The following is an 11798-nucleotide window of genomic DNA, read 5'->3' as shown; positions in this document are numbered from 1 at the left end:
CCGCTGCTGCTGCTGCTGCCGCTGCTGCTGCTGCTGCTGCTGCTGCTGCTGCTGCTGCAGTACCTGGAGAGTCTTGAGGCAGGTGAAGGAAGCAAGGCTCCAGAGGCGCACAGTGGAGTCCAGCGAAGCTGTTGCTGCTGCTTTTTCTCTTTTCAAAAACTGAATTTCTTGAACAGCTCGCCGGTGGCCCCGCAGCTCGCCAGCAGCAGCTAAGGTCGGCAGCAGCAGCAGCAAACAAGTCTTGTCCGCGCTCGCAGTTCCCACCAGCTGCAACGCCCAAACCCTAAACCCTAAACCCTAAACCCTAAACCCTAAACCCTAAACCCTAAACCCTAAACCCTAGACCCGAGGCGCGGAAACCCGTTCTTTAACCCCAAGTGCGAAGGCTGTGGCGGGACACGCTTTGTCCGCAATGCGAAGCATTTAAAGGCGAGCTAGGGTTTAGGGTTTAGGGTTTAGGGCTTAGGGTTTGGGGTTTAGGGTTTGGGGTTTAGGGTTTACGGAGTCGTTGGGGGCGAATTTGAGGTCATTAATTTCCTTCTTGTGGGCGACAATGGTGGAGATGCACTCGTAGCTAACTTGCTGCTTGCTGCTGCTGCTGCTGCTGCTGCTGCTGCTGCTGCTGCTGCTGCTGCTGCTGCTGCTGCTGCCCAAGATAAACTCAGCAGGCACTTCCACCCGCCACAGCCGCAAACTGTTTTTGTCGCAGCAGGAAATGAAGGAAAGGGTTTGAGGTGCTGCTGGCGAGAGGCCTCGGCAATCACACAAACAGTCCAGCTGCTGCTGCTGCTGCTGCTGCTGCTGCTGCTGCTGCTGCTCCTGCTGGGGAGGCTGACGCACCACGGGGCTTGCCTTTGGCCTGCAACAGCAGCAGCAAACACAAAAGAATTCATATCTCCCTTCGCAGCAAATTCTGCGCCAGGCAGCAGCAGCAGCAGCAGCAGCAGAGGGATCCTCAGCAGCAGCAGCAGCAGCAGCAGAGGAAAATCTTCAGGAGCAGCAGCAGCAAAACCATCCTCAGCAGCAGCAGCAGCAGCAGCACTCGCATCAGCGGCACTAGATTTAGCATACGCACTAGCAGCAGGATTAGCAGCAGCAGTATTAGCAGCAGCAGCAACACTAGCAGCAGCAGCAGCAGCAGCAGCAGCAGCAGCAGACCAGTTCTTTCTTTGGAAGGCCACTGCAGTGACGCAGCCCTCGTGGGCTTTTTCAATCAGCAGCAAAAGCCGATTTGTTGCGGAGTGCCAAACCCTCAGCGAGCCATCTCTTCCTCCAGTTACAATCCAGCAGCCTGAAGAACCACATTAGGGTTTAGGGTTTAGGGTTTAGGGTTTAGGGTTTGGCAGCGGCGGCGCAGCGGCGCAGCAGCAGCAGCGCCACGCGAAGCAGCAGCAGCAACGCCAGCAGCCAAAAGCAGCAGTTAAAAGGGGCAAAATGGAGCCAAAGGCGACAGCAGCAGCAGCAGAGGCAGCAGCAGCAACAGCAGCAGCTGCAGCAGCAGCAGAAGCTACAGCAGCAGCAGCAGCGACAGCAGGGGCAGCATCAGCAGCAGAGAGGGCAGCAGCAACAGCAGCAGCAGTGACAAGAGCAGCAGCGGACCATTCTTCGAGACGTCGCAGCACGAGACCGCAGCTGCCTGAGTTTGCTGCTGCTGCTGCTGCTGCTGCTGCTGCTGCTGCTGCACTTGTTCAACTTGGCCAAACTTCAGCAAATCAGCAGCAACAGGAAAAGCCCCAAAAGACCCCTCAGCCAAATCCAGCTGCCAGCAGCAGCTGTCGCCCGTCAGCACCAGAAGCCGCCCGGGGTAGCCTGCAAACAAACCCTAAACCCTAAACCCTAAACCCTAAACCCTAAACCCTAGACCCTAAAGCCTAAGCCCTAGGCGCTAGACCCTAAACCCTAAACTCTAAACCCTAGACCCTAAACCCTAAACCCTAAATCCTGAGTCCCAAACACCGAGGTGTGTGCGGGGGTGACTGCGGTGCGCCGAAGGGTTTAGGGTTTAGGGTTTAGGGTTTAGGGTTTAGGGTTACTGGAGGAGTAGTGCTGCTGCCTGCGTTTGCTGCAGCAGCAAAAGGAGCAGCAGCAGCCACTGGGGGGCTGTGGCAGCCAGCGGCAGGCGAAGGTCCCATCAAGGCGCCCGAGGAGACACACTGCTGTTGTTTTGCTGCTGCTTGCTGCTGCTGCTGCTGCTGCTGCTGCTGCTGCTGCGCGTCCTGCTGCTGCTGCTCCTCCCTTCGCGCTCAGCGCAGCAAGGCCTGGCAGCGGAGACACGAGAGATATAACGCCGGAGTCCTGGGCAATCAGCAGCGTGCTGCTGCTGCTGCTGCTGCTGCTGCTGTTGCTGCTGCTGCTGCTGCTGCTGCTTGCGGGCAGCAGCAGCAGCGTGCGGATAAAAGCCCCCAGGTCCTCCTCGCTTGCAGACGAGGCCCCTGCTGATGCTGTTGTTGTTGTTGCCATCACCTGCAGCAGCAGCAGCAGCAGCAGCAGCAGCAGCAGCAGAGGGGGAAACAGCAATTGCTGCGCCTTGACGAGGAGGCACAGCAGCAGCAGCAGCTGCTGCTGCTGTGCAGCAGCCAATACGGATAGCAGCAACAGCAGAACTGCCTGGAGTGCAGCTGCAACAGCAGCAACGTGAAGCAACAGCAACAGCAACGTAAAACAGCAGCAGCAGCAACGCAAAATAGTAGCAGCAGCATCGCCACTGCACCCAGTACCAGCAGCAGCAACAGCAGCAACAGCAGCAGCAACAGCAGCAGCAACGGTTGTTTCACTACAGTTACCGGCAGCAGCAGCAGTGAAACTACTACTGCTGCTACTACCAGCAGCAGCAAAAGCAGCAGCAGCACGAGCAACAGCAGCAGCACCAGCAGCAGCAGCAGCACCAGCAGCAGCAGCACGAGCAGCAGCAGCAGCAGCAGCAGCAGCAGCAGCAGCAGCAAACCTGGACTGGTTGTCTCTTCCTCAAATCCCACAGCTTCACGAGGCCTTCAGAGCCCCCTGAGAGCAGCAGCGGTGCTGCTGCATCAGCAGCAAGTGCTGTTATGGTTTCTATTGTTGGCAGCTGCAGCAGCAGCTGCCGCTGCTGCTGCTGCTGCTGCTGCTGCTGCTGCTGGTGGAACTGCAGCCGCTTCTGGAGCTGCAGTGCGCTCTTCTTGATTTGCTGCACCCGCTGCTGCTCGTTCTGCTGCTGCTGCTGCTGCTGCTGCTGCTGCTGCGGCAGCAGCAGCAGCCCCGCTGTCTGCGGAAGGGGCCTCAGCGCCCAAACATTAATGAGAGAGTCTTTAGCAGCAGACACTAAACAGTCATCAAAAGCTGCTGCTGCTGCTGCTGCTGCTGCTGCTGCTGTTGCTTTTTTGCGAGTCTCCTGCTCAGCCTTGTGCCGCCGCTGCTGCTGCTGCTGCTGCTGCTGCTGCAGCGCAGCAGCAGCAGCAGCGCTGAGGAACGAAAGCGCAGTGATGCTGCTCATGTGGTCACTTAGAGTAATGTAGGGGACATGTTCTGCTGCTATTGCTGCTGCAGAACCTGCTGCTGCTGCTGCTGCTGCAGCAGCAGCAGCAAACGACACATCATATACCCGCAGCAAACCGTCAGCAGCCCCTACAGCCAGCAAGGCCCTTGTGGGGTGAAACCTGAACACCCACAGCAGCAGCAGCAGCAGCAGCAGCAGCAACAGCAGCAGCAGCAACAGCAGCAGCAGCAACAGCAGCAGCAGCAACAGCAGCAGCGCAGAAAAAACGAATAAGCAACAGAAGGTTTAGTTGCATTGAAGTGGAACCAGAGAACCTTCTACAGGTGGAAGCCTCATGCTGCTGCTGTTGCTGCTGCTGCTGCTGCTGCTGCTGCTGCTGCTGCTGCTGCTGCTGCTGCTGTAAGAAATACAGTTGTAGCAGCAGCAGCTGCAGCAGCAACAACGGCGCCGCAGCAGCTGAACTAGGAACAACAGTGTCACTGCAACAGCAGCCGCAGCAGCAACAGCCGCAACAGCCGCAACAGCAGCAGCAGCAGCAGCAGCAGCAGCAGCAGCAGCAGCAGCAGTGGCCTTACTTGAGAGTTGTAATTGACGCTGGATGCTTCAGCGAGCAGCAAGGAATTGCTTCTGTTTGCTGCAGCAGCAGCAGCTCGACTTCGCCGCCGATGCAGCCAACTGCAGCAACGCGCACTGGCCTTGCTGCTGCTGCTGCTGCTGCACCACTTGCTGCTGCAGCAGCAGCAGCAGCTGCTGCTGCTGAGTCAAATATAGCTAGAGGCTCTGAAATGGCGACAACGCGAGCAACACTCGAAGTTCCCTGCAGCAGAAAGCCCCAAACCCTAAACCCTAAACCCTAAACCCTAAACCCTAAACCCTAAACCCTAATCCCTGAGCGCGAAGTCCTAAACCCTAAGTTGAAGGCTCTACGAGCCTCAAGCAACGTCACGTGAGCTTCAGCAGCAGCAACGGCAGCAGCAGCAACAGCAGCAGCAGCAACAGAAGCAGCAGCAGCAGCAGCAGCAGCAGCAGCAACAGCAGCAAGAGCGCCGCTTGCCTTCCACTTCTGCAGCTGCTGCAGGCGCGCCCAGGGCTGGAGGCTGCCATCGCTGCTGCTGCTGCTGCTGCTGCTGCTGCCGAGCCGCTGTGCTGCAATAAGCAGCGCAGGATCTTGCTGCTCCTGCTGCGGCTCTTGCTGCTGCTGCTGCTGCTGCTGCTGCAGCAGAGGCTTGAGGCTCAGAAGCAGCAGCCGCAGCAGTCCGCTGGCCCCACAAGTCAGCACCAGAGCCAGAGAGGGGCTTGCCTCTCTTGCCTCTTTTCGCTTCTTTTTGCTGCTGCTGCTGCTGCTGCTGCTGCTGCTGCTGCTGTTGCTGCTGCTGCTGCTGCTGGGTACTAGGGGGCAAGCAGCAAAGGCTGCAACAGGCTCGTCAATTGCTTCGTCTGTTAGCCGCAGAGGGCCCCAGAATTGCTGCAGCAGGTAGGGAGGCAGCTCGGCTGCTGCTGCTGCTGCTGCTGCTGCTGCTGCTGCTGCTGCTCCTGCTGCCGGTGTTGCTGCTTCCGGTGGTGCTGCTGCTGCTGCTGCTGCTGCAGCGTCTGCTGCTGCTGCTGCTCGCGCAGACTCAGGCAGCAAAGCGCAGCACAGAGAGTCCCCGTAGAGGGAAAGAAGAACGTCGAGTGGCTCTGCTGCTGCTGCATCTGCTGCTGCTGCATCTGCTGCTGCTGCATCTGCTGCTGCTGCATCTGCTGCTGCTGCTGCTGCTGGTCTGCTGAGACGCAGCACAGTCACGGATGCGGCTTGGCTGCAGAAGGACTGCAGCAGCTGCTGCGGCCGCCAGTTCTCTGACAGCTCTGCCATGACTTCAAACCCTAAACCCTAAACCCTAAACCCTAAACCCTAAACCCTAAACCCTAGCCCCTGTTTCCTGGAGCTTGTTGCCGCTGAAAAGATAAAAAGAGGGAAAGGGAAGAGGCGCAAGAAGCGCTGAAGGCTGAAGTCGAGTGTGGCCTTGAGGCCCCTGCGCTGCAAACCCTAAACCCTAAACCCTAAACCCTAAACCCTAAACCATTGCCTCCGCCCCCCCTTTTAAAAAGGAGTCCCTAGCGCACACAAGAACTCAAAGAAGGTTCCTTAGAGGCGGTAAACATTAAAAGGCCAAAGGGGGGCCCCACAGCAGCAGCAGCAGGACTGCTGCTGCTGCTGCTGCTGCAGCGCATGCAGTGAGGGCCCCCTGCTGCAGCAGCAGCAGCAGCCGCGCAGCAGCCAGCACAGGTGCAGCGCGGGCTTTGGAGCTCTTGATAAAGTGGATCTTTAAAAATGAATAAATGGAAAGGCTCGGTGTCATCGAAAAAGCAAAAAGAGTGAAGACAACTAGCTGTACATACACCCGACGGCACGCGCAGCCACCGGGACAGTCGCTGGCGGCGTTCAAGTTCAGTCTTTTGCAAAAAATGATAATTGTTGGATTTAAAAGTTGAAATTAGTTTTAATTTTTAGGTTTTCGGAAAGAAAACGCTTTTCAAGAAGCCGCTGCTCCGCTGCGTTCGACCGGCTGGCAGCAGCCCCGGCGCTCTCGCCGTGATCGAAGAGAGTGGAGAAAGAAGTGGAAATTCGTTTTAAATTAAATATTTTGTTTTTAAAGGCCAAAATGTAGAAAAGGGAAAAAGAAAAAGAAAGAAAATTAACTCCGAAGTGTCAGATCCAGCGCCCGGCCGGCCAGGCGCAAGAGCTGGGGTGTACGTACACCGCAGCTACTGCGCTGAAACCTTTTGAAATAAAGGCGAAGTGGAAGTCAAAATTGATTTGGGACATTTTAAGAGTCAGGAAAGGCAAATTAGTTGAAAATAAAAATAAAATAATCGAAATTTGGGACTGAGCAGCTGCTGCGGCGAACGCCAGGTGTACGTACACCCCAGCAAACATGCACGAGCCAAAAGCTGCAGCGCAGCAGCACCAGCAGCAGCAGCAGCAGCACCGCTGGTGGCATTTCTTTAAGCGCAAGTCTGCTGCTCCTCCAGGTAAAGGCAATGAAAGGACAATAAAGACAATTAAAAGCATTATTTGGAAGAATTAATAAAAAGAATTAATTGAAATTAAAAAGAATTAATTAAAAGGATTTATTTTCGACAAAAATTAGCAACAAAGACCAATTATGAAAAAGCCAACAGACAAAATTCAAAAACAAACATTAAAAGTTTTGTTTAGCAACAAAATTAATTATTATTTTTATTTATTTCTGAAAAAATAATTTAAAACTTTTTGAAAAAAACGCAGCAGCAAATAAAGCCACCGAATTCGGGTGTACAGACACCTGGAGAAGCTCCTCTCGGGAGCTAAAAGAGGCGGACTTGAAAAAAAAACAAATTACAAATTAACAAATAATTAATTAATTAATTAATTAATTAATTAATTAATTTGTGGATTAATTAGTTAATTAGTTTGTTCATTAATGCATTTAGAAATTCATCTTTTCATTATTTTTTAAATGGCAAATGCAGCTGGAAAACTCTGGCCACTGAGACACTCTAGCCGCCTTCCTCTCTGCGCCAGCTAGCTAGCTAGCTAGCTGGCTAGCTGGCTAGGTAGATAGCCAGTTAGTTAGCTAGCTGGCTAGCTCTGCAGCTCTCTAGCTAGCTAGCTAGCTAGCTTTCTAGGCCTTCAGCTAGCTAGCTAGCTAGCTATATATCTGGTGTTAAATTTTTCATTCGCCTTCGCTCAGTTGACGAATCAGAGCAGAAGGGTGGCGCTGGCTGCTGCTGCAGCTGCTGCTGCAGCAGCTGCTGCTGCTGCTGCTGCTGCTGCTGCTTTTCCATTGCTGCTGCTGCTGCTGCTGCTGCTGCTGGTGGTGGCGATTCAGACCCGAACGACCCTGTGGCGCAGCAGGAGCTGCTGCGTCGGTCGCACACGCGGTGCGTGCTGCCGTCGTACATTGTGCTGCTGCTGCTGCTGCTGCTGCTGCTGGGGGAGACTGCGCGGTGTATATACAGCTCGATCCTGCAGCAGTGGGTGGAAGAAGCTGTGCTGCACCTCAACAAAGAAACTGGAGCTTATTTGGAATACCAACATGCATTATTTTCAGTCTTTTCCTCCAAACCTGCTTCCTTCTGCTACGGCGACTTGGTCCGCAGCGCGCAGCAGCAGCAGCAGCAGCAGCAGCAGCAGCAGCAGCAGCAGCAGCAGCAGCAGCAGGAGTTTGGGAGCAGCGAGCGGGCTGCGTTGATGGAGGCTGTGAAGGCCTTCGCCCCCTCTCTTTGCATTTATCGAAAAGATTTGTATTTCTTTGAAGAGCCCTCGGGAGAACTTTTGGGGAATTCTTTTTCGGAAATAACAAAAGTGGTTTACAGCTGCGGGCGGGAGCTGGCGGCGCTGCTGGCTCGGGTGTCTAGACACCTCGCGCCCAGTGTCTTCGCGTACACCCAACGCAAAGTCCAGTTCATTGACAAAGTCTTTCAATTAATTGAAACCAAAACAACTTCCAAAAACCACTGGTGTGCTGCGGCTCTCGAGGACCAGGAAGTCCAGCTCATCCACGACACCACGGTCCAGCTCGAGGCCCTCAACAACACCATCAAAAGTAACCCCTAAACCCTAAACCCTAAACCCTAAACCCTAAACCCTAAAGGCCCTCGCTGGGCGCTTCGCGCGGCGCGCCGCGGCAGCGGCAGCGGCAGCGGCCTGCGCGCGCTGCAGCAAACGCAACAGCAGCTGCAGCTGCAGCAGCAGCAGCAGCAGCAGCAGCAGCAGCAGCAGCAGCAGCAGCAGCAGCAGCAGGAGGTGGGGGTGCGTGCAGCATATGAAAACCGCGAGGGGAACACGCTGGTGCCAGTGCTGATGTTGGTTTTGATTTATTTAATTTCTTTGGCGCTTTGGAAAAGAAAAGACAAATTCGAAAAAGCTTTTCGACAAAGATTTGAACACCTCTGGGGAAACTTGCAAAGAATTGACCAGGCGAGGCTAACTAATTAATTAATTAATTAATTAATTAATTAATTAATTAATTAATTAATTAATTAATTAATTAATTAATTAACTAATTAATTAATTAATTAGTTAATTAGTTTATTTAATTAATTAAGTAGTTAATTAGTTATTTAGTTTGTTTAATTAATTAATTACTTGATTAATTAATTAATTAATTTGTTTGGTTAATTAATTAGTCAATTTGTTTAATTAATTAATTAAATCAATTAGTTAATTAATTAATTTGTTTGATTAATTAATTAGTTAATTTGTCTAATTGATTAATTAACTAATTTGTTTTTTTGTTTATTTGTTGTTTTTTATTTGGTTGTTCGCTTTTTCAGCGGTCAATTTGCTTGCTTGCATGCGTTGATTCTTCCTATGCTGCTGCTGCTGCTGCTGCTGCTGCTGCTGCTGCTGGTACTACTACTACTGCTTGTGCTACTGCTGCTTCTGTTGCTGCCACTGCGCCGCTGCTAATACTACTACTGTTGCTGCTGCTGCTGCTGCTGCTGCTGCTGCTGCTGCAACTGCTTTGTTGCTGCCAAACTTGCTGCTGCATGCTGCAGCAAATAATCAAAGCCTCAATGAGCGCCCGAGTCCGAATTGCTGTCATGGATTCAGATTTATGATAAATAATTATTTAAATTTATTATTAATTTTGTTTTTTAATTAATTCATTTGCTGCTTTATTTGCTGCTGCAACAGGTGCTGCAGCGCAAACTCGAGAACTTAGTCATGGTGCTGCAGTGCGTAACAGAGCAAAGAATTTTGGGCCGCCTAAAACTCATTTGCGGCATTCAGTCCATCTTAGTTGCTTCCGAAGCTCCGGTAACTGCAGCAGCAGCAGCAGCAGCAGCAGCAGCAGCAGCAGCAGCAGCAGCAGCAGCGGCAGCAGCAGTTGAGTTTAGGGTATAAAGGACAAATAAACAGCAAAAAGACGAGACAACAAACGAATCACCAGTCCGCAACGCCTCCCCCCGCTTCTGCTGCTGCTGCTGCTGCCGCTGCTGCTGCTGCTGCTGCTGCTGCTGCTGCTGCTGCTGCTGCTGCTGCAGCCTGCGCTGATGCAGATGATGCGGATGATGGAGGCCTCGATCCACCAGGCGCTGCAGCAAAGCCACACTGCTGCGCTGCATGTGGGGTTGGAGCTGCAGTCTTCTGTTGACACAAAAGAAATAATTCCAATTCGAACTCTGCTGGATGGCTGCCTCGAGGTCTACAGACACGAACTCAGGGCCAGAGGTCAGCAGCAGCAGCAGCAGCAGCAGCAGCAGCAGCAGCAGCAGGAGTAGTAGTAGTAGCTTAGGAGCGGCAGCAGAGTCAGCAGCAGCAGCGTCAGCAGCAGCAGCGCCAGCGACAGCAGCAGCAGCACTTGCACTTGCGTTTCAAATTGTTGAATTTGGCTTTTTTTGCTGCCAATCTTTTCCTTTTTCTCCCTTTTGAAGCAAATTAATTAAATAAATGTAATTTAATAATAATTAAACAATTCTGTTGGATTTAATTTGGAATAATTCGGCGTTTTTGAAATGCAATTCAGGTGTACACGCAGCTACCTCCTACGCCAACGGCTGCCCCACCGGAATCCTCGTGGACAAAATCAGGCAAATAGGCCTCAAATTTAGCGCCTAACTGTGGAAAAAAACTGAAAAATTAATAAATTAATTCCAAAGTTGAATTTAATTTGTTTTAAATCCTTCAAAATGGAGTTTAATTCACTTCAATTCAAGAAATCCGGCGGCGAACGAGCCTCCGGCGTGTGCGTGTCGTCAGCGCCAGCAGATCCGTTCAAGTTTCGTCTTTTTGTTGGGTTTTATTCCTTCAATTTGCAAATAATTTGTTTATTTGTTGGCTTTAATGAATTTAATTTGAAATTAATTTGTTAAATTGTTCGCTTTCTCTTGAATTTTGAAGAACTGCGAGAGTTCGACTGCGTTCTGCAGGGTGCGGTCCGCGCTGCTGCGGCTGCTGGACTTCCTCGTGGCCGACTGCAGCTGCAGCGAACTCGAAATAAAACTCACTGCGAAGAAAGTTTTGAATAAAAATTCATCTTTAATTGAAAACAGAAACGAATTGAAGCTTTTCGAGGTGCTGGTGAGTGCAGGGGAGGTCGGGGCTGGCTGGCTGCGCAGCAGCGCATGCAGGCGGCCTGCAGCCTCGAATCCGGGAAATCCGCAGTTAAAATGAATTAAAATCGATTTAATTTGATTTAATTTAATTTAATTTAATTTAATTTGTTTAAATTAAATCGAATTTCAAATTTAATTGCAATTAAAAGCAGACCAGGGCCAAAGTTATTCGGAAATGCAGTGCTCTTCCGTTCTGCACGCGTGGTCTGACCACTGGACCAGTGGTCCGCTTATTTTGCTTTAATTTGCATTTATTATCCTTAATTTGTTTTTATTTTCATTTATTTATTTAAATTTGATTTTTAATTTGCAATTTTGCATTTATTTTCCGAATTTTCCGCTCAATTGCTGCACTTCAAAGACTCTTGGGCTTCAGACACCAAATTAGTTTGATCTTACTTTGCGTAAAGTTGAATTTCTTAAACTCCAATTTGAGTTAAGTGAATATGTGCCCTAAACCCTAAACCCTAAACCCTAAACCCTAAACCATAAACTCTAAACCCTTTGTGTCGAAAATATGAATTTCCGTAATTTGAATTTTTAAATCAAAATTTGAAAATTCAAAATTTTTAAGTCAAAGATTTGAAACCCTAAACCCGCAAACTTCTTGTGCTGCTAAACCCTAAACCCTAAACCCTAAGCCCTGAACCCTTTAGAATATACGCTTTCAAAACCCTAAACCCTCGGATTTTTGCCTCCCTGAAACCCTAAACCCTCGGATTTTCGGCGCGTTTAAACCCCAAACCCTCGGGGTTGTTGGGTTTGAAACCCCAAACCCTAAACCCTAAACCCTAAACCCTTTGTGTTGCGTTTCAGATAATGTTTAAAGGGCGTATTTTGCTGCCTCCTTCTCTGGAACTTTCGGAACTTTTGAAATCCGAAAACTTAAAAGAATTAAATGCATTTGGTTACCAATTAATAACAGCAAACAAAGTTGCTGCTGCTGCTGCTGCTGCTGCTGTTGCTGCGGCTCATAGTAATGCTGTTGCTGCTGCTCATAATAATGCTGCCGCTGCTGGTCAAAAGAGTGCTGCTGCAGATCATAATAGAGCTGATGCTGCTGATCACAATAGTGCTGCTGCTGCTGCTGCTGCTCCCAATGCTGCTTCTGCTGCTGCTCCCAATGCTGCTGCTGCTGCTGTGCAGATGTTGCTTATAATGCTATGAGGGCTGCTGCTGCTAGTAATGCTGCTGCTGCTGGTAATGCTGCTGCTGCTGGTAATGCTGCTGCTGCTAACTTCAT

General features: G+C 50.9%; 2 protein-coding genes across 2 annotated transcripts; one reads left to right on the top strand and one right to left on the bottom strand.

Moving 5' to 3' along the window:
• ENH_00044640 (WD-40 repeat protein, putative) lies at positions 1-5324 on the bottom strand (the record flags this gene model as incomplete). Its single annotated transcript, XM_013580931.1, has 9 exons — positions 1-267; positions 502-859; positions 1159-1291; positions 1600-1809; positions 2094-2463; positions 2945-3632; positions 3787-3951; positions 4048-4289; positions 4419-5324. Coding segments are annotated over 9 exons (3339 nt in total), but the record flags the coding sequence as incomplete, so codon positions are not given.
• Positions 5325-6387: 1063 nt separating this feature from the next.
• ENH_00044630 (hypothetical protein, conserved) lies at positions 6388-9594 on the top strand (the record flags this gene model as incomplete). The annotated part of the gene is given in 5 exon segments (XM_013580930.1): positions 6388-6482; positions 7324-7747; positions 7752-8040; positions 9187-9257; positions 9484-9594. Coding segments are annotated over 5 exon segments (990 nt in total).
• Positions 9595-11798: the final 2204 nt, after the last annotated feature.

The sequence above is a fragment of the Eimeria necatrix genome, genomic scaffold (genome assembly GCF_000499385.1).
Source record: "Eimeria necatrix Houghton genomic scaffold, Enh_scaff335, whole genome shotgun sequence".
Classification (NCBI taxonomy): Eukaryota; Apicomplexa; class Conoidasida; order Eucoccidiorida; family Eimeriidae; genus Eimeria; species Eimeria necatrix.
Note: the sequence above shows the minus strand (reverse complement) of the source record. Positions and strands in the feature narration are given on the sequence as shown.